The sequence below is a fragment of the Balearica regulorum genome, chromosome 1 (assembly GCF_011004875.1).
Source record: "Balearica regulorum gibbericeps isolate bBalReg1 chromosome 1, bBalReg1.pri, whole genome shotgun sequence".
NCBI classification, from domain to species: Eukaryota; Metazoa; Chordata; class Aves; order Gruiformes; family Gruidae; genus Balearica; species Balearica regulorum.
The window spans coordinates 73,815,045-73,837,472 of NC_046184.1; the positions used below are offsets into that span (position 1 = coordinate 73,815,045).

At 39.2% G+C, this 22,428-nt stretch overlaps 1 protein-coding gene across 9 annotated transcripts in view; it reads left to right on the forward strand.

The window, feature by feature from the left end:
- Positions 1 to 22,428, forward strand: part of SOX5 (SRY-box transcription factor 5) — a 657,382-nt gene that overhangs the window by 579,416 nt on the left and 55,538 nt on the right. For all 9 annotated transcript variants that reach the window (XM_075758111.1, XM_075758131.1, XM_075758121.1 and 6 more), the window contains one exon: positions 17,211 to 17,357. In XM_075758111.1, coding sequence (XP_075614226.1) covers positions 17,211 to 17,357 — 147 coding nt within the window. The remainder of the gene's footprint in view (positions 1 to 17,210; positions 17,358 to 22,428) is intronic.

Below are 22,428 nucleotides of genomic sequence, written 5' to 3' on the forward strand. Positions count from 1 at the left end.
ATGGATCTAGCTGAATTTGGCAAAAGAATATGGCTGAAGTCCTATTTTATCTCTGATGTTGATTTTACCGTTGCATTCTGAACTTCTGAAAATTAGAAAATTCACAGTAGAAACACTAATAGGTGTGCTACGTTTCGTAGTAGGTTAAACTGTCCTTAAATATATCTTACTTTCTTCACAGTAGTTTTGCATTGGTATTTGTTCAATATCCTGATATTTACTTTAAATCTTGGGTGTTATTGATGTTTAGGGTAAGCAATGTGTCATGTATGTATAGCTTACATTTAACTCACTGTCCTGCTGTGTCACCAATAACTGCCTTGGAATATAGTTCCTTTTAGACCAGTCAACCCTACTCATCCCATTCCCATTTTCACAGCAGCCTTGCTTCTTGCTATACACTAGTCTGATATAATGGTGGCGAAAGTAATTTGGACGGTCTATATCAATGTATGTTTGGGTAAAGAGGCCTGAAGGGATTGGGGAGCCCAGCAATAATTAATTTCTTACGGTGGCTTTGAAAATAGGATATACAACATTCACACTTAATCCTTCCTCCTTTCCACACCTGTTTTATTTTTACTGTGATTAGTTTTGTGGAAAGGAAAGTCATCCACATTTTATCAGAATGTTTGATGGTGAGGTGGCACTCATTCAGTAACTCAGTTTTCATTGGATACAGTGAAAGACGTGAGTATTCAGCATTTCCTACCTCTAGTCCAAGCTGGCCAAGCTCACATTAGTGTGGTAGCTTGTGTTTCAGTGCATAGTCCTTGCTTTCACATTAAGTGGGAAAAAGAGAGAATGAGCATAATGTCCCAGCATTTCGTGTTGTGTACTAGGATGTCATATCCCATATACTCATGCATTAGAATTTCATTATGGCACAGGTATGGGACTCTAACCAAATTGAATGCTGCCCCAAAAGCAGTGTTGGGTACCCTGTTTTTTGTCATACTGGGTAAACATGGGTAGATCATGACCTGAGCTCAGATAGAATAAGTTAAAGAAGAAGAGATTCTAAAATGAGCCATGGCCAACCCAGTTAAAACTCCAAAGTGTTATGCTTAAATTTAAACATTTTCTTAAGTCTGATTTTTTTTTTTGTATTGGTTTATTCAGATAACTTCATTTCACATTAACTGCTGCTCTGAATCAGGTCCTTAATGGATGTAGGATAGGTAGGTGCTTGCACGTCAAATGTTTCTTTCATACCACACTGGGTGGCATTACAGGTTTGATTTCACTAAAAGGTATTGTTCACAGTCAAGTGTAGAAAGGAATGAATACTAAAAAAACCGAGGAAATGTTAGATTAAAAAAAAGCTGATTTGTCACTTTGCTCATTGACTATGAACTGAATAGACTTCTAACCCTTAAAATACTTTCTCCCCCCCTTTTCCTTTTTATTGCCTGGAATCTTAAGAGCTTTATCATTTGCAGTCATAAAATGAAAATATACACCAAACCCTCAAAGGGCAAGTATGAAATTAAATTATATTTGGGCAGCTGTAACCTTTTAAAACGATCAGATTCCAGTTAATGTATTTCTTCCTGTTCCGAGTGCTGCCATGGTGTTTGATGGTGGGAAGCAGTCCAAAGGGCATTGGGAGATAATAAATTCACTGGAAATTTCACCCTGAGGCGAGCCTCGATACACCAAGGCTTCCATTTAGTGGGACTGACCTAAAAATCTTGTCACATCCAAAGGTCACTTAGGTTGGAGTTGGTGTGTCCCATCTATCTTTCCCTGGTGCAAAGAATGACAGCTGAGCTCATAAACGGCCATCGGAATATGGAAGACAAGCAGGGGGGAGAGGGAGGAGAGGGAGGAAGGATAATACCGCTGACAACTTCTTAGATTTCCTCTAGGCCAATGAGAATAGATACCATCTTTGGGGTTGCTTGTTTCTGCCACTGCAGAAACGGCAATTCAATTTAAAGAGGTTACAGTTAACTGTGGAAGTCTAAAACAAGGGATTCCCCCCATGTCTGCAAATGCCATGTAATCCTGCTAGTACACATTGTACTGTCCCTGAACATTTCATACTTGTTACCAGTCTTGTTAGTCAAAACAATTTGCAGTTTATACAATGCTTTACTTTCAAGGAGGGGAAAAAGTCTAAAAAGCTGTCAGTGGTGACGCTGATAGGTGTCATCTGTAAGCACAAGGATTCTAAAGGCAACAATTTGGACAATGGCACTAATTAGAAACAATACTGGAAGGTAAGATATTTTCAATCTTATGAGACAATCTGTGATGTATGTCCTCTAGGATGTTAGTTATTCTAAGCTCATTAAAATCGGTATAATCCTCCTACACAGTAGACTGAAGCAAAAGGCCTTTCAGGATGACTGTTGTCTTCCAGTCATAGTTCTTTCTTCTGCCATGGCAAGCTCCAGTGGATCCTTCCTGTGCTTGCAGTATATTAAATATTGGGGACAGGGCTTAGAGTTGCATAACAGAAGTATATTTGAAGGACAAAGATCTCTCTTATCATAATTGGTCTTACTTAATTGGGGATGAGCCGTGCAGCATATGTCCGTTGTATCCTAATGGTGTGAATCTCCTTCTCAAAATTCCCTAAGAGGAGGATGAGAGAGGCTGTCTGTCCGTCACTGCTGAGATGCAGGCAGCAAAGATTCCATCTTCTACATCCTCTCTTGGTTGGAAAAAGAAATTGTAGTCCTCCTGAAATGCGGTGACACCCCACTGTTGGAAGAAACATACCATTTATTGTATAAGCATTTGTCTTGATACTTTCTGGAACAGTAAATTGAAGATAAAATTTAAAAAGAAAACATTATGTAAAATCAGTGTAACCTTATGAGAAAAAAAATCAGAATGAAACACCTGTGTTCCAAAATTTGCAAGATACTGAATAAGTTAGGTATCTAACTCCTCCTGGGAATTTGCTGACATCTCTCCATGAATTTTAGTTAATCAGATCTCTCTGAAGAGAATTGTAAATTGTATGTTCCTTTGCTTGTTAAAACTAAATGGAGTATAACTGTTATTGTCAGAAGTATTTCACACATTTTTACAAACATACTATATTTGAGGCAAACACAGTAAAGAAGGGCAAGATTGGCCAGCTGTCAGTGTTTGTCTTCATTTTCCTTGGGTTCACACTCTACTTTATGTTAACATATATGTTCTCTACACAAATTCCAAGTAATTTGCAGGCAACTTTGGGGGAGTTACATACCCTTTCCCACATGTTCTGTGCTGAAAATGTAGCTGTATGCCTTATCAGTTGTACAGCTTTGAGGAAGACAAAGTCACTTTCCATCTTACTTGTGTAACAAGAAAAAAGGAGATGTGTATTTTTCATGAACTCCAGAGAGGACAGATATATTTCACTTTAAAAAATTTCAGCAGCTAACACAAAATTTTAAAAAATGACATAGACACGCTGAGTACAGACTAGCTAGTTTTTTTCCTGGTTTGTACTCAGGATGGTGGGATGAGAATCATCTTTAGCCATGGATGCCTAACCTGTAAAGTTGCAGGTTTCGTTCTAGTTTTTTAAAGGGAGCTGAGAGTGATTAGCTCAGACCTAGTCAGGTGGATTCCCCACTTACCCCCGCTTCGTGTCACTTTGCTGCTGTGGTTCAGTTTCCTTTTTCATTTGCCCAGGCAATTCCAGTTAGTAAGCAAGTAACAGGGGACAATAAAGTCAGAATATTTCTGTGATTGCCAGTGGGACATGGAGCCTCAAGGCCCACTGATTTCTTATTTCTCTAGTAGTTGGAATTTGGGGAAGACACTGAGTTGGAGTCAGTGCAGACAACTTTTTAACCACCAAATGTGTGTAGCTTACCCATGTCAGTTGAGTTTTCTGTCCTTGGGAAGAGGAGATACCCCATTGCGCTGGGCAGTGCATTACTTCCCTACGTTTTCATAGCCATATTCATTCCATTTCATGCCAAATGACTTTGGACAATCGACAGTGGTCCTGAAGTATGTTAATGTTGTTAAATACATGATGGAAAGATAAATGGTGAGAATAAGGATTGTATTTAATGGTAATGATGATCTTAAAGGTCTTTTCCAACTTAAATGATTCTATGATTCTGTGATTTAATGCCTGCGGTATTGGGAAATGTTTTTTTGTTACCTTAGATGCTCCTTTTATTGTAGTGAATATGATCACTTTGACCAAAAAGCCTGTATTATGCCATGATATTAACTGGAGAAGTTGAGAGAGATTTTACAGTTGCTGACTTTGGCAAAAACAAGATGTATCCCTGCGTAATGGAGGACTGTACTGTTTCTTGCATTATTCATGCTTCCCACGCTGGAGTCACAAACATTGGGTAATGTTAATACTTGTCATGGAAAAAATTAATTGGCAGAAATGTTTAATATATTAACGATAGATGGGAGGGCCCACAAGAGACCTTCCCTGTTCCGGATTGAAATGTGACGCGTAATTAGCGATAAAGGAAGGCACTGTATGGAGTGGATTGTTGCTATATGGAGAAGTGAGGAGGATCCCTGCTTGACAGTCCCAGTCTCTCCCGAAATGGAGATATGTTTACCAGTTGCTAACTGAAGAAGCAATGAGTACTGTTCACCCTCCCACTGTAATGAACAGCCAGTCTTGGAGCAGCACAAAAAGGGTCAATCAAATAGATCGTACATCATATGAGGAGGCAGATGTTAGAACATATTGTAATGGATTGCTGTGCGGTATGTGAAGATGGCTTGTGGAGTACAGGGATGGGGGGCAGAGAAGCTATCAGCGATGTTTTCTGTCATGGTCACTGTAAATATCCAAATTTTTTGAGGAAAACTTCTGAATGCAGGAAATCAAAGCGTTAGCATTCCTGCTGTGTTAGACTTGTGGGTAGAATGATGGAGAGAGAGAAGGAGTAGAAGCACGAGTGCCTCTGTAATACTGTGTGTAATATGAATATGTCTAGGTATTATCTGTGCTCTGCCAAAGTCAGTGTTAGCCTTGGAACGTGTGAGTATTTTACCTGAAAAAAAAATTACAGAGCTTCAGACTATATTAAACACGGAACTGTTAAAATAGCTTCTATTTTAGCAGTGCCCCTAATTCACACCCACTCAAACACCTCCTCGCTCGTTAACCCCATCATCAGACCCAAGTAACTCAAGTGAAATGAGATGGCATTAGGAATGAGGTAATGAACAAAGATTTCTGGATAATGTTATTACTTCATGATAGCAGCTCTTGTTGGTGTGACTACAGTTAAGAGCTGCTCGGTATTTCCATTGCAAACTCTTCGGTACTCCCACCCCTTCTGCTTTACAGACAACTACTCAGCCAGAAGCAATTTAAAATTTGATTTTACGTTAATTTGGGCTGTTTTGAATTGAAAAGAGTTTAGTGTTTCTAAAACATAAAAATTGCTTCCTAAAACATAAAAATTCTGGGTTTTCCCTCCTAATCCAAATTTTCAGGTGAACAATTTAAAATACGGCTTAGCTCTTTTTATAACCCAGCCACATTATTAGCAATTGAAATATGTCTCCTAAGCATGCACAGTAATTTCAGTATTTAATGTTTTTGGACAAGCAGATCCACCTTTATGTTATAAAAAATTCCATACTAAAAAATTGTGTGAAGGGGACAATTTTCAAAAAGCACCATTTTCACTCAATAGTCTACAGGTTTTATGTCTTTTAAAAAAAAAATTACTCAGTGCCTCAAATTGTGTAAATCAACTTTAATAAATAGTCATGGATGGATCAGATGTACTAACTGATTATAGAGCTTGTTACTAGTAGTATTAATAGAGCGCATGTCACTGGTTGGTAGGATATGTGACTATGTAGGATCCTTTAAGAGATGAGTTAGAGGCTACAGCCTTGTTGTCAATGAATGGCATCCTTTTTGCCTGAAAACCAGGCGTTTTGAGATAGGTATTTCTGCATTCACCCCCTCTAGATTTAAGAGCAAAGTGCTGTAAAGTTAAGGAGAGAAAAGACTTCCACAGGGTAATCCAGGTAAGCTGGAAGAGTCTAGGACTTAGCAGTTTTCATCAGGATGGCAGTGGAGAAATACGGAGAGGCTTGCATTTCCCATGGTCAGTTTGATACTAAGAAGTAGAAAGCTGACACCTGATATGAGAACACAAGGCTCCAGCAGCTCCTTGTTACCCATATGGATTGGTAAAACTAGAAGCAGCCATCGTATTCCTCTTAGCTGAATGTAGAGTTCCAAAGTTCATCATATAAGCTCTTCTCGTGCTTGGTTGATGCATAGCATGTGAGGAACATACAAGTTAAAGATGTAATTCCCTTTGACCTTCAATCATGTTATTGTGCCTACAGCTTCTTAAACCTTGAGTACAGCATGTGCCAAAAGAGGCATATTGGCGTGAGTTTAGAGGCTAGATTTAAGGCTTTACGTGCGTGGGCTGAAGTCTGACCATGCCATGTCATTGGACCTTCGTGTTTGCGGTTTCATTGTAGTGAGAGTCAGAAACAGAATCCTGAGGGATTTCAGATGTTTTCAGAGACCACTTTGGGGGGAACAAAGTCTCTAAGAATTAAGAATTAAACTTCTGTACATGTCCTAATGGAATATGCAAAGTGTCACTCTTCCCATTACATCAGTGTAAGCATGGAAATAATGAGATGAACCAGAAAACAGCTTCTTATGTTATTTCCTGAGAAGTTTGCCAAAGCTTCACAGAGGTTTCAGGCTCTCTGGAGTTTTATGGGCTCCATTGGAGGGGGAATTTTACACACCACACCTATTTTTATCGTAAAATCAAAGAGTAAAAGATTGAACATCTATTGAGTTGTTTCTACTACTTCATTTTGTTAAAGGGGGACTTTTATATAAATGTGGCAAACTCCAAAATAATGAAATCGAGTGCTTTTCTACTCTGACAGCTCTCCTCAGCAACTTTGTTAACAAATAATGGCGCTCTCCTTCACACACTCTTTGTACCCTGTCATCTCCTAACCTCAAGCATCCCAGTTCAAGAAACAGGCATTTGTTTTTCTAAGCATCTAAGTTACCCAGCTTATAGCAATGGGGCCAGTTTGAAGTTGGGCACTTCTGTGAGTTTACAGTGGATAGGACTCACTGTTGAGAATATTAGGAGGGATCTGACCAGAGCAAAACTCAGCTGCTTTCTGGTTTGAAACAAATCAGATTTGCTCTGATTCAGTGAGGCTCAAAATGTTCTTGATCAAAGTTAGGTTGATTTCTGTGTGCTTGGTTGGAATTAGTTTCCCTGCAGGTCTAGTAACTTCGATTGACCTTTTCTGCAAGCTTTGTCTTCAGTAATACCTAGAACACAAATGCTCTGTTTTAGAAGAAGAGGGGAGTCCATGTGGGTTAAAGCCAAGGGAAAAGTACATGCAAGTTGGAGCTTTCCACAGTTCCTGTCGTGTATTCTGCTCTTGCGGAAAGGGATCACAGTGTGCTACTGGGAACGTGAACTGGTGCCCTGTATTGATACCATGACTTCACAATAGGATCCCATAGGATGAGGTAGGACTTGCCAGCTTTCTTGAGGACTTTGATAATGAGCATGTAAGGCAATGGAAATGAACAAAAATTACAGTCAAGGTAAACAGATTTCTGTTGAAATCTAATAGGACTTATTTGAAAGTTTTCTGCAGTATAGAAACCCTTAAACTGGACAGCTAGCACTGCAGGGCTGACCTTCTTCTTCCCCAAAATAAGAACCTTACTCTACTTTCTCCACCTCCAAAAATAAAATAAAATTAAATTAAAATAAAATAAAATAAAATAAAATAAAATAAAATAAAATAAAATAACTGCTGCAGCTGAATAAAGAGGCCATGTTACATCCTATTGGTGTTCCCTGCTAAGGAAAAAGGGAAGAGGAAAAATGTCTTCAATACTATTGTAGGAATCAGTTTGTTGTAGTTTAGCTCTTGGAATAAGTACGTTTTCTTCTGCAGATCAGATGGTCTATCCATCACCAGTCCCTCCCTTTCAATATTCTTTTTCTACCCGTACTTCCTCCTTTATGTGTTCTTTCCAGGGAGGCTTGGCACAAGGGCAGCAGCTCAAATGCAGTCCTTAGTTCCCCTTTAAGGCACAAACGTCACATTCTTTCGTCTCTACCCAAACTGGAAGAGAGTAGCTGTGGCTCTCTGAGCCTGTGAAAATGAGCTCTGTTGAAAATTGCTTACGACAGACTAAGAGTTCGTCGCTCTCTGTCTCCTGTGTCTTTATCCAGACCCTTTGACCACATAATACAACTCAGTTCAAAGAGCAAATTAAGCTTTTGAATGAGCTGAGTAGATGTCACTGAGCTCGTGTACACGTCAGATAACCAAGGAACAATGTTAATTTTTACTTCCAAGGACAACAGATACAATTGCATGGTACTCCAGGTTCAGAAATATTCTTAATGTCAAGAGGGAAACAGAGTAGAAAGAGTATGTTTCTCATTTCAGTGTTTAATATCATAATTAACAAATGAATATACAACCATGGGGGAACTTTAGGAAATAAACTGGGAAAAATATCTGGGTGAAATTTTTTCAACTTGTTACTGGATTTATTTCTAGTCCCCTCCAACACACTATCATTTGGTCACAGGACACTGTTGCTTCTGGTAGGTGATTATCATCCTTCTGCTACCTGTATGGGGGGACTTCAGTATTTTAGGACTCTGTTCTTATCGCAGCTTGTCACAAAAGCGTTTCTAGAGCAGGCTGAGTACTGTTGTCCACATGTACTGCAAAATACCTATTTCATTACTTTATTCCTCAAGAAGAGGAGGGACAAGTCACTGAGGAATCTTACAATCATCAAGATATAAGAACCTGATACCATATCAGCATTCAAGTGAGTAAATCCACGTTCTCAAAACAAGAAATGCAGTTGACCTTAATCTTTCTACCATGAGCTCTGCACTTAAGTTCAGGAGAAACAGAGTATTCAGATTTGAAGTAATTAATTCAGTATCAGTCCTAAAGCAGCCACAGAGTTTTCCTGACTTAATTCCCTGTTGAATACAACAACTTAAAATGCAAACAGAAAAACCTATAAATAAAAACTGGAGAAAGAGTCACTTAAGGAGATGTGTATAAAATAGTGAAATGCCTTAATTATAGTTCAGCAATCTGAAATATATAGAACCTTATTTATAGTAATTCTACTGGCAGTGTTTGCTTATTAAATACTGCAGTCACTTAATGGATAACAATGAATGATTATATACAGTACCAGTCAAGTAAAGCAATGTAGTATGAAATAAGTATTTTGTCAAATGGCCACTCATAGAATTTTGTTCTCTCAAATGGGAAATTACAATTACTGGAGTCAGGTGCTCTAAGCTACTTGCCAAAAATTTGGATATATCAAAAAATAAGCTCTTGGGAAACATACTTGTGGTAAACAAATAGGCAGTAGTGAGATTTTTTCCTGCAAGAGTATAATGTCTGGGCCACTTTACTGACTTCAAGCTTCTAATTTGGAAGAGCTGTACTGGGACAGAAGTCTCCATGTGGAACCTTCATACAAACTCTTAATCTTCATTACAGAATAGTCAGTGATAAAAAGAATGCAGTTTACAAAACAAATGCCCCTTCTTCTTAAGTTACATATCCCTGTTGTTTGTTGGTATTCTACATTACCACTGCCCATCTTACTGTATGCTCCTTAAGGAGTATGCTGTCAAAAGTATGTCCTTCCTGTAAAGAAATTCTTTCATCTTTTTTTCTAACAAAACAAGTTCTGTGGGCATAAAAATAAATAATAGAAATGGCAGCAAGAATACATTATATTTTGGTGCTGCATAACAAACTATAGGAATAAATTGTTACCAGATTATATATTTTTTTTAAATATGTGCAATATTAATTACTTTCCTTGAAGGGGACGCTGTTCATCTGCAACATTTCATCCAACAAGCTTTTTCCAGAAGACATTATCAAGTTTCCTCTCCAATATGCATTCCATATAGTCACTCTATTTCAATTACTGTCATATGGTGTGAACATGGTATGTATGAATATGTAGGCCACTTGGGCAGTTTTCCAGTTAAAAACTCTTCATTTGTAAAGAGCAGGCAATCTTAAACACACAGTTTACAATGATATTTTATCACAGAAACTAACAGATCTTATTAGCCTCTGATAGGAAGTGTCTATTGATAAGTTCCTGCAGTTACATCCTGTAGAAGGATTGTCTTCTTGTTAAGGCATGGGACAAAGGAGCCATGAGGTCTAGGCTCTAATCAGGACTTTGCTACAGTCTTCCTGTGTCACCAGGAACGGTCAGTTGATGTCATGGGTGCTGATTCTCACCTTGCTAATATTCGAATAGCATTTAGCCATTGAAAGAATTAAAGACTGCTTTTCAGGGAGAACTGAATTTCTTAACATTTGTAGAGTGTTATGGTTAGTGTCTCTCCCATAGAAGCTACTATAAATACAAATATAGCTGTCTTCGGCTAAAATGATTGTCCTGTCCATCAAAATCACATTAATTTCTAACAAAACTCAGAGCTACCATAAATTGTACCTACATTCTTTACTTTATCCACTGTTTTACAAGCAAAGCAAGCATTGTTTTTAATGTACTGCAGTGATGATAGAAGTCTTTATTACTTGAAATGCAGACTTAAAGCTCATTCAGTTTTTCAGTGACCTGGACTCCAGCCTTATTTCTGGATGCCAAGGATCCCCAGTTGGTCATACCATGGAAGTTCCAAATGAGAAAAGAACTAGTGCATTCAGCCCGGCACGGGCAAAGCGGTCCTGTTGACTACAGTGAGATTATTCTCAGGAATAAGGGCTGTGGCCCTGGAACCCTAAAGATCAGCTACCAGAATCATATTTTATGGAGACCTGTGGTTACTGATTCTAAAAGTGATGTTTTTCTAATATGAGAGAGATGGCGGTTACAAGGCTGTGCTTGTAACTTGCATGCAAGAAGTGTATAAATGAAGCCTTGTTCTGTTTGTGAATGCTTTACAGTTTTTCTAATGAGAACTTGTTTTTCTTCATGTTTCTTTCTTAGTCTCAGGTTTTTTTAAGGCTAGAGAGACTATTAGATTGTCTAGTCTGACAAAACAAGATGTAAAATATTATTTGGCATAATAAGCTCTTTGTTTACAGTTCATCTTTCAGAAACACATCTGATCTTGACTGGAACATCAAGAGTCAAAATCCACCATTTCTCTAGGCAGTTCCTCGAAGCGTTACCAATGATCTCTGATTAAAAGCAGCATATTAACTTCTCTATTAATTTGCCCAGTCTTAACTTTCAAATACTTATTATTGTTCCTTGATTGATGATTTACTTACCTGTCTTCCTCCCTTAGGCTAAATGCAGAGCAAAGCTAAGATGGGAGTTGTCAAAGGAAGTTGGCTGGTTTCCGTGGCCGCAGGAAAGAACAGCGTAGCTTTTCAACATTTAGTGTGTCTTCTCTAGTCTCTGTGTGGTCCACAATTCAGGGGCAAATTCATCCAGCTTGCTTTTGCTTGGTGAATAAAAAAACCCGCTAGTTCAGGCAAGGTCCCCTGCCTGAAAGAAGGACATATGCACACCTCAGCACTGGGAGCCAGGACAATCCCTTTTAGGAGATGGCTGTGATAAAGACATACGGCGGGTAGGACAGTAATGATTAATCCAACTCTGTTCAGAATTCTAAAGAGCAAAATAAAATAAATCCAGAATAAACCAAAACACTCTAAGTGAATCTCAGGATCTTGAGCTGTATTATTCTTATCCAAAATTAGCTCAAAGTGAAAGCTAGCAGGCTCAAGCACTGAAGGCGAGTAAAATTCAACTTGCCATGGGTTCTTTGGGCAGAATTTTAGAGGAGCTTATTGAATTTGTGTTCATATATTATCTTTGCTGGTGCATTATTATCTCCCAGTTGGTGCAAACAAATGGCATTTTAAAGCCTTTGCTAAAGTTTTGAATGTACAAATTAGAGTGTCCCTTTGAAATGTTTGACTAACAATCTGAAGGAAACTCAGACGCAGAAAAGATGAAGATCTAGCATTTGTACCTTTCAGATATGTAATGAAGAGCTAAATGAAGAACCTTTTTCATAGAAGATCTAGAAAGCATTGCTACCAATCACTGATGAGGGCAGCTTTAGTTCTGATTTCTATAGTTATCTTTTTTCCTATGTTTCCACTACTTTTAAAAACCTACTGTAGTAGGATCTATGTCAAATGTTTAAGTGAATTTTTTTTTCTAATTCCTTGTGACCTTTTTTTAAAGAAAAAAACCCCACCTGAACAGATCCCAAATGAATTCTTTCTGCCATAATTAAGCACTTTGCATGCCTTATACAAGCATAAAATTTGAGGTAAAGAAAATGAAATTCATGTATTCTGAATGAGAGAATCTCAATTTATACCATTTTTTTCCCCAGATTATGCAAAAATCAAAGAACAGGGCCATTCATGTGTATATTTTTAATGATGGGTCTCAGAATGACAAAGAAATTGAAGTGTTGGATCAGTCAAGAGTTCAAACATTTAAGCACAGTGGTTTGTAAATTCATCGCTGTGGTAACTCCACTGAAAAACTGGTTCATATCAGAAACAAATTTATTGCAGTTAACTGATTCGTTTTCCAGTACCACCTGTCTCTATCTCTCTCTTTTTTTTTTTTTAATAACAGCTCTTCATCTCTACTGTTCACTAATAAAAATATTGTAATAAGAGATAATACTGTAATCCAAATGCCTATAGGTGCTTGAATCAACTATCTCTGCCTATGTAATTGCTAACACTTTGTTCAACCCTTTTTAAAATTGCTATTAAATCTCATTCTCATTTTCTGTATTAATAGAACAAGAATTCATTTTTAGTGTACCCTCAGAGCAGTAATGAGCATTGTTAACATGTAACAACAATGCCCAAGGGGAAAGTTTTCAAAGCCGATCTAACCTTAAGGCTTTGCTATTGATGTACTACAGAGTCATCAAGCCAAGAGCTGTTAGAGCCAGTCCATTTGGAGAGTTCAGCTGAATATTTCTGCTTGATATATTGGAAGAATTATAAATGGTTTAGGTGGTGACCTAGGGAGAAGGGGGAATTTTTGCTTAATAGCTTAAGAACAGAGGAGCAACATTAAAAAAATAACTATACCTCCTGCTCATTTTAAAGTGTATCACATTGTGCTTTTGTTCTGATTATTTTGCTTCCATACAGATTTTCACAAGAGGTTAATGAGAAAACATTAACAAGGCATGCAATATTGCACATGGGCAAGGGAGCTGAAACATAGTTATTTAGTTATAAACAAACAATAGATGTTACTTTTTAATTGCTTTTTCAGAAGCCCAGTTCTACTTTCTTGAAGAAGTATTATCTATCTTATTAAATGCAGAATATTATCCTTATTTTATTTATTATGTATAGCAAAAATAAATTGTCTAAAGCAGTAGCGCTTCACTGATTTCAACTGAATACCTTGGTCACAATTAACTAGTCAAGACCCTATAGATTGAAAGTCCTGTATGAGTTGCAGAGCACCAAAATGACCTCCTTGAGTGCTAGAATTCAAGATTGAGCCTTTAAGTTAGCTGAAGGCAGCAGAAGTGGCTTCAAGGAGTCTCTGTTTGAGGTACAAATTAAGAGGCTCAAAACCAGTGTATTACAGCAGCGATACAGAATAACATCATTTTCATTGCAGTTTTTGAGGTCTTGGTTTCATTACTGTGAAAAGTATAAGGGTGCATTTTAGACGATGGTTGAATGAAACAGAGACTCATTCATATACTGTTCCAAAATCTGAAACTCTACTGGGGAAGCAGGAGTAGAAATGTTCTTTTGTCGGAGTTCAGTTTTGTCTATGAAATGAATGCATAAATTGTTGTCATTTAGCTGTCTTGATTCACAGCACTTGGTCACACCTTTGCCCTTTCCTTGAGTATAAGCTAAAGGTCATCATGTCCTAAAACAACTAAATATGAACAGACAAGTTCAATAATGCCAAAGCTCAAAAATACTGAGAGTCTAAGAAATGTGTTGCGAGTTGTATATTTCTGTCCATTTTTGGAAATGAGAGGGGGATACAGGAGCAATCTTGCTGGTTAAATAGGATTCAGACCTTTGCAATTTCATGAGCTACATGTTTTTCACTTTCGAGCTGGGCCTGATGTTGCTTTTCAGTAGCCTAGTTGGTTTGTGTTGCAGGAAGGAACTTCTTAAGAGGGTACTCTAACAAGGGACCTCTTATAAGACTTTATTTAATGTTTGTTTTTAATTCTCAGAATTAATTAAATAGAGGTGAGATGTTGAATCTGATAGCAGGAGGACAGAAGTTTGTACAAAGCATGAATGAGGGCTTTATAGGTTTTCTTCCATCCCTCCTTCCAGGTTACTCCGCACTATACTGGGTGCTTCATGCTCTTGAGGTGTATCTGTCCCTAAACTGGGAATAAGGCATGCATTTGAAATTCCATTTATCACCTTAAAAAATGGCTTTTTCCTGGGCTGTTGCATAGGGAAATTCATTCCCCATACTCACTTAGTCATCTTCTGCTTTGCATGCATTGTCAGAAAGGTGATTGATGACAATACTATAAGGAGGAACCATTTCTCAGTGACCTCTGAACAGGTGTAGGATGGTACAGATTCTTGACCAGCATGTTGTGCGTGTATTTCATGTAGTTTAGTTCTTGTGATTCACTCTTTGGACCTCAACAGAAGGTTGAGAGCTATGTTTGAGGTAGAGGTTTCCCACTCTTTTCAGGGTAAGGATTCTGTTTGAAGCGTCTTCCCCAAAGGCTCACAGAAATTTCCAGGAGGCTCAGTCCTCAACAGGCAGGTCTCTGTGTGACCTGTCAATGATCTCCACTTGGTTCATGACTGCTAAGTGTCCAAACTGATAATGTTGTTTTTACCCTTGCTTGTGGACTAGACATGTTCTCTGATATCTAATCTATAGATTAGCAGCAAGCTTGCACCTTTCCTGCTCAATGGCCATTTGACTTTCTTTTGTCTTTTTCCTATAGTTGTCTCAATTTGTTTTGTCATTTTTTCAATACAGAGCAAAAGAAAAGGAAAAGCTTCCCTAGATCTGCTCTGTCATCACCAGAGTCCAATTATGTTTGAGCTGTTCCCTAGCCATGTATCCTATTTCTTAAACAACTGTTGCCCTTCTGATACATTAATTCATACACAAAGCGGGCTTGGTGTTCCTTGAACTGCCTGCTACAGTTCTTCTCTGGTTCACGCAGACCCTTGTTCCTTTCTCCCTGCTGGATTTAGTCATCTTTTGAAAGAATGAATGGATATGAACCTCAACTGATAAATACATGCATTTGAATCTGTGACTGATTTGTGGCTGGATTGTTTTTGATGACTTTTATCTGCAGTTGATTTGCATCTATTTGGCTCAGACTCGCTGGGGGTAACACGTAGAATAAATGAATAAATAAATTTGAGGAAGAGGCAAGGAGAGAACGGATGAATGAATGGATGATAGGGAAAGAGAGGGAGACTAAACAGAAAGGAATGGATAAATGGTGATTAAGAAGTACAGAAAAATAAGGAACAAGCAGTGATCAAAGTAGAGAAAAGAAATAAAAAGGATTCAAAACTGAAAAGAATCAAAAGTCTGAAAAGAATAGAAAGAGTGAAAAAGAAATAAGAACTTGGTGCTTGATTACATCTAAAAGAGCAGAAGTGGGTTACTTTTAATTATGTGAAAAGTCTAGGATTATGCACCAGTGAAGGGAAGAGTTTGTACAGGGAACTGGGGGACAATGTCCAGGGTTGTCCAAGACTCAGAGCGGTAAATCTTGCCCATTTGATCAAGTTCAATGTTTGCTACAGGGCTTATGTACTCTGAACTCACATGAGCAGTGTCTCTCTACCTTTTGCACAGCTCCACGTGGAATACTCCTGTAACGCATCCTCATTTTCCTCTTTCAGACTTGCTGGTTTGGGTTAGCATTTCTTTGTGCCCTCCAGTCTGACCTTTGTTCTTTTATCAGCATATACAATTAACTAAAAAACAACAGCAAAATGACTAAGCAGCACTAACAAGACTTTCTCGGACCGGTCATATTGAAGCCCCCTTGTTTTTTCACATCCGCTCCCGTGTTCCTGCATGTTATCCCTTGTTGTGTTGCATCTCAGAAGCTTTGTTAGCACCTGCCCACAGAGCGCACCATCGTTCGGTGTTACACATGACACATGTACTACACAGCACGAATAATACATAGCACGAGTCTGAAACTGGTAACTGTGACCGAGGAGGGAAAGCCTTTGTTACTACATTACCTGCTCTCTCAGGCATCTGACTTCTATTTAGCTTCACCTGAATTCCTCTCTATTCACAAAGCAGCAATTGTTGCTGCTTCTCCTGCCCATAATGTTTATTTTCTCCACTTTTTATTTGGAGGTCAGAGGAGCTTCCAGGCACTGCCAGTTTGCCTGTTTTCTCTCTGCTTTTGACCTCTGTCGATTAAACTGTTACTGTAGGGTTTAACTTTCAACAGATGACTGTGATTATAAGTATTCACATGCTAATAATCAAATATGTGTTTAAAGTGCCTTGCTGGCTTAGATTTGATGAGAAAAACCTTCCCATTGTGTATCTGCTTTACATCTATGACAGAAAGCGTTCTTAGTCTTGATTGGAGCTTCTAGGTGTAATGGACAGTACATTCCCATCGATATGTATGTATTTATATTGACTGTAGCAGTTGCCAACTGAGAGTGGAGTCTCACAAGAAGTGCTAAACAAAGTTTCGATGTTCCCCGTCCTAAACACCTTACAGCCTGCGCAAACAAGACAAACACAGCATGTAAGATAAAGAAATGTAAAATGGTATCACAGAGACCATCGTGTCAAACATCATGTGAATTTCACAGGGGTCGATGCGTGTTATTGTTGGAGATGCTGTTACGGCTAAGTCATCTCAAGAAAGGAAAGATTGCCCAGTGGCTCAGGCAATCATGAAGATTAGCTTTTGTTCCTTGTTTTGAATCCCTGGACACACAGGGAAGCTGGGACATTTCTCATGGTGACGTCTGTCATTTGTCCCCTTGAGGAATGAGTCACAGAAGTTGAGATGACAATTCTTGTCTTGAAATATACCAGTGTGCTAAATAAAAATACCCATCAGAAGGAAAATACATCATCTGCAGTAGGAGAAGTTTTGGGAAAATTATTTATTGATGATGTCTCTTTTCTCTCTCTCTCTCCCCACCCCCAACCCCTGTTTTCCTTGCATGTGTGTGTGGTTTTTTGTTTGTTTTTACAGCAGTTGTATGCTGCCCAACTTGCTGCGATGCAAGTGTCTCCGGGAGGCAAGATACCTGGCATACCCCAGGGTAACCTTGGTGCTGCTGTATCCCCTACCAGCATCCACACAGACAAGAGCACAAACAGCCCTCCACCCAAAAGCAAGGTACTGTACCAGGCCCTACAGCGTTGCGTTTCTGACAATGTGGGTACTTGCATGTTGGGTTTTTTTTTTCTGAAGGGTATCTGTGTGCCACTCAGTTGCAGGCAGCTTTGTTCTCAGGATGGCTTCCTAAAATAGAATATTCGTAGTGCCATTTTTCCAGTGGGAGGACCCCAGCACAGTAACACCGAACAACCATTCGTACACGACATCAGTAACAGACACCACCTCAGCTGAGATCCCATGGTTTCCCTTGCAGTGCCTCAGCTATCACACTGCTGTTTCCTCCATCTTCAGTAACAGGTAGCAGGCTGCGGTGACCAGCTCCTACTCCAGAAACTGTCGTTTCTTTTCAGAATGCTAAACCGGAGTCAGGTTAGCAGCATGTTAACGAGAGATGGGGCAGCTCATCCGTGGCCAGATCCTGTCCCGGGGTTCAGTGGGAGTTTGTGGAGGAACAAGTCTCCAAAGCAATGTCTGGTTTTTCATAGAACAGGGCTGGCTGGGATCTGTCCATCAAGCAATGGACCCTGATGAATAATCTTGGTCATAGCTGGTCAATTAGATGACCTCAGCATATGCCACAGCTGGGCAAAAGTAACGGGTGAAAATTAAATGGCACATCTTTGGAGCTGCAAAACAACTAGGAAGAATTTAGCTAAGGAATGCAGGGAGAAAACAGTCCCATTTAGGTGACAGTAAGAGCTTTATAAAAATGTGTCCTTTCTTTTTTTTAGTGTCCTCTAGCATGCTGTCCATGTCCTTTATCATGTCAGAAAAGATTCCTTGAATTGACAGTAGTGTCTTGTTTGTACCCTAACAGTAAAGCAGCACAGATTAAAAATAACCAGACAAATAAATAATACTATTGTCAACTCAGTGAGATACATGTTCAAAGAACAAAATAGATGGTGTGGAACCAGTGGCTGTTGTGTTAATGAATCAAACTCTGGGTCTATGTTTTCTTTCTTCTCTCCTCAGTGCAGACTTTCTGACTTCCCGAAGTTTATCCTTGGCTTGGTCTCTTCTTTTATATATTATAGAGTAAGGAATCACAAAGCCATGCAGTGCTCGACGATAGGGTGTTTTTCTTTCCAAAAAGTCATGTCTATGGTTAACAAGAGATTTTTGTGCGTTTTACAAGGGGTTTTTGTGTGTGGCTAGCAGCTTGCTAGATCCACTACACTTAAAATCCCAGTGTTGTTTTTGGATCTCTTGTGCACAAGCAGAATGTCTGATGAGATCTAAGGGGACACAGTATTTATTTTGTGCCAATTGTGGAATTAGAAGGCCTGCCATATCTACCGGTAACATCAAGCATAACCGTCTTACTGGCAGCTGTCAAGATCAGCTCTGTTCTCGCTTGTGTTTTATTGCTTTTTCATATTTGTAGGTGTTCCAGTGCCTTGGCTTGCAGTTCTGTAGGACACAAACAAAACTTATTTGCAAATTGAAAAAAAAAAAAAAAAAAAAAGAAAAAGTGGGCCACAAGGAAAGGAAGGGGGCTCCAAAAGGCTGTAAAATTGTGCAGCATGAGCCCTGTGATGCATGCTGTTTTCAATCTGCTGTGTGCCAGTTGGAGGCTCAGAGAGAGAGAGAGAGAAAGAGAAAGGATAATGCTGAGAAATGATAGAGTGGCTGTGACCTCCAAGCTCAGCCTGGAAATCCAAGACATTGATTTCACTTAGCATTCCTGCTGAGAAATCCGGCAGAGTTCAGTTGTAATAAAAGAACAAGATTCTGTTCTAATGGTAATGGCGTATGACAGACATATCACTTTGTCTGTCCTCAGCACCAGAGAGAGGGGAATTGGAGAAAGGTCACCTGACCTGCCTGTGGTGTTGTGCGAATGCTATACTGAGCTTTGAACTCCAGCCTGGAAGCACAATTATTTATAATACTAAATGATAAAGAAACCTTTATAGAGCCTACAGTAATTAGAATAAAGCTTATACAATAGTGCAGTGGCCTGGCTCAGAAAACACGCTGGCAAATCCGTCATAGTGGCAGAAACTGAAGCTTATGTGTTGAAACTAAACACCTTCGTTTGTGTCTGTGTGGACCTTCCTTTGCTTTTTCAAAGCTTGTTTGTGTTCAGCAGCTCCAAAAGTTCAATGTGTTTGTTGATTTTTTAATTTTTTTAAAATTTAATTTTTTTAGCTGTTAGGGAGTATCTGAGTTTCACAGCCTTTTTTCAGTATTTTTTTTAATTCCCAGCAGCAACTTGGTTCTTGAAGGTAGTTCGTGGTGGTCTTTCTCACTGTTTCTGCACGTCAAACCTCCACAGATCAACAGTTAATGCCTTAGACAAGCTTTCAGTAGATGCTGTTTGCTGAATCTCTATTTTCAGTCCACAGTTTACACTGGCGCAGCTTTAGTAATACGCTCAAGTGTTTGGAGACAAGGAGACAGCCTTACCTGAGAGTGTGTCAAGCTACTGGCAAACATCTAGGTCACTTCTGAAAAGCTGTGTTTTTTTCCCTCTTGTATAGTGTTAAAGTTAGTGTGCTGCTCTTTGCAAGGATTCTTCAAAGTCGGCCTCAGCAGCAGATGGAACAACTGTTGGCTCTAGAAATGCTGAGAAGCATCAGAGGGAGTTTGCCAAGGATCATCCTTTAAATCTAGTAAGACTTGAACACATCCCTGAAACTCCTCTAAGACCTTGGCAACTCTTCGTTTTGGCAAACCTTTTATCAGCGGCCCTCACCAGTGTTTGAACGTTGTGCTGGGCAGGCTATCCTGGCATCTTCTGTTGTCTTGCTCGCCTTTCAACAGATGTGACCTGGAATAGTCAAATTCACTTCCTAGGTTTCTGTACTGTAACTTTTAGGAAGCCATGAAGTAGAGATGCCATTATGCTGTGCTGCACACATTCTGTCAAGTTTTGGTTAGGAAACTGAGCTGGTGTCGTACATTCTTCCAAGAAGAAATCTGTGCCAGAAAAATTGATTTAAGAAACAGAGCTAGTGGAGCCTGTCCAAAAGAAAACGCGTGTGTCTTGCGGAAATGGATTTTAACACAGCTTCTTCTTGAGCAGTTTTAAAAACAGCCGGTATGCTAATCATACCATTCAAATTTACCAAGGCCTCCTCCACAACCCATTTGAAAGGCAACTTTGAAGTTTGCCAAATTGTGCTGGATTTCCAAAGTCTGTCTTAAGCACATTTTGCCTTTGATCGTGTAAATGCTTGCATGCTGCTCTGTTGGGTGTTCAAGGTGGTTACATGCTCCTGAGTAAGTAGGAGAGAACAGGCGCAGGTGCAGATAAGGACTAGGCAGAATAACCTACCAGTCCATCTTGAGATTAACTGCAAGCTTCTTGCTTGTACAGGGCCATGCAGGAGATAAAAAAAAACAATGTTATAGAGAATATGTTTATCTGAACAGTGACCTTTACCATGGTACCAGGATTCTCACCTGATAGCTACAGTCTTCACTGACTTCAGATGAGGTGCATTATACTCTTGAATAAAGGACAGCAACATCACCCTCACTTGTAAACAGCCAGGGTCCTGTTCATTCCTGCCTTTGTTCCTTCCTTTTCATGTTGCACGTATAAATATAGCATCTAGTGCCTGCGTGATGCAATATCCTAGCCCTTTCCATGTAACCTTTCAAGTACAGTAATTCTGGAGTGAATTTTCAATGTAGCTTGTAAATGTAGCTAAATGATTCCCCATATTTAATGGAGCACAGTGCATTGTCTGTAGCATCTGCTGAAAAACAGGAGCAATTCAGTGTGAAATGTGACAGGAGTGAATTCCTGGGCACTTTTCTTTTAACCTTGTTACGACCTCAGCCCTAACCCTACTCACAGTTGTGTCTCCATCAATGGCAACAGCACACAGATTGTCCAAATCAATTTTTTTGTTCTTTTCAAATACTTCTGGCAATGATGTTGCTATTTGCTCAGAAGTAGCACCTGGGAGTTGTGACAAGGAAGGGAAATGTGTTTCAGACAAGCCAGAAACAGCAGTGAGCAGTTAGATATACGCAATCAGATTCTCCTCAGCTGCAATATCCAGACAAATATAAGTGTGAATCCTTAACCGAAGATGGTACTTTATTTTCACATTATCTGATCCTCTGATCACCAAAGTAAACATTGGATTGAAAATTTTTCATGTCGCTTATAGTCAGCAATAGAATCAACTTTGAAAGATTTAGAGCTTGCCTCTCTGCCACAGCACAGATTGACCTTAAAATGGCCAGAGACTCTCCAGGGGGACTTCATCCATTTTTGAGGAATATCTGATGATGATGCTGCAGTTGCTGCCACATGCACCAGCTGTCTTGCATCCTGCTTAATAGTACACAAAGGATAGAAAGGGACCAACAGTGTGCCCGCTCCATTCTCACCCAGGCAAGGTAAGCCTGGATACGAAACTACATCTGAGTCACTGTTGACTTTCTTAGCAAGTATGTCTGATAACAGGAACAAAATAAAGAATAAGAGTCTTTGGAAATGGGCATTTTAGTTCAGACACACCACAGGCTATGTTATTAGGAAAAATAAGTAAACTATTTACTATGGGGAGCTGGTTGGGGATTTTCCTGTCCCAGTCAAAACTTACACTTCCCAGTTTCAGTGGGAAAGCTTTCTTGACTGAGGATAAAAATATGGTGAAAAAAAAGAAAAACATCTGAAGGGAAGGAGAGAGAAAAAGGCCCTAAAATGGCCTGGTAATAAGAACAGTCATCTAGATGATATTGCTGGTTCTACTTTGGGCAAATTGATGACTCGAACTTCATTTTAGGTGACTACCATAAGCATCCCTGTTAACTTGGGTACAGTTGTCTCCCTTTCCCTCATTTCTCTCTTTTGTATGATAGTGCAGAATGTGAAAATTTTTCCTGTGGAGATCTCGGGGATAACATGAAGCCCCATTATGTACATAGCTGCACCAGCTTGCTTGCCACATCAAGCTATGACTATCACAGAAGCCTAGCTGATAAGTAGACGTACAGATTCCTTGTACCCTCAGAGCTGCCATTTTTGATCACATTACAGGAAAATATTTAATTTCAGCTCTACAGATGATAGATGAATTGCCATTCAAATGCAGAAGGATAT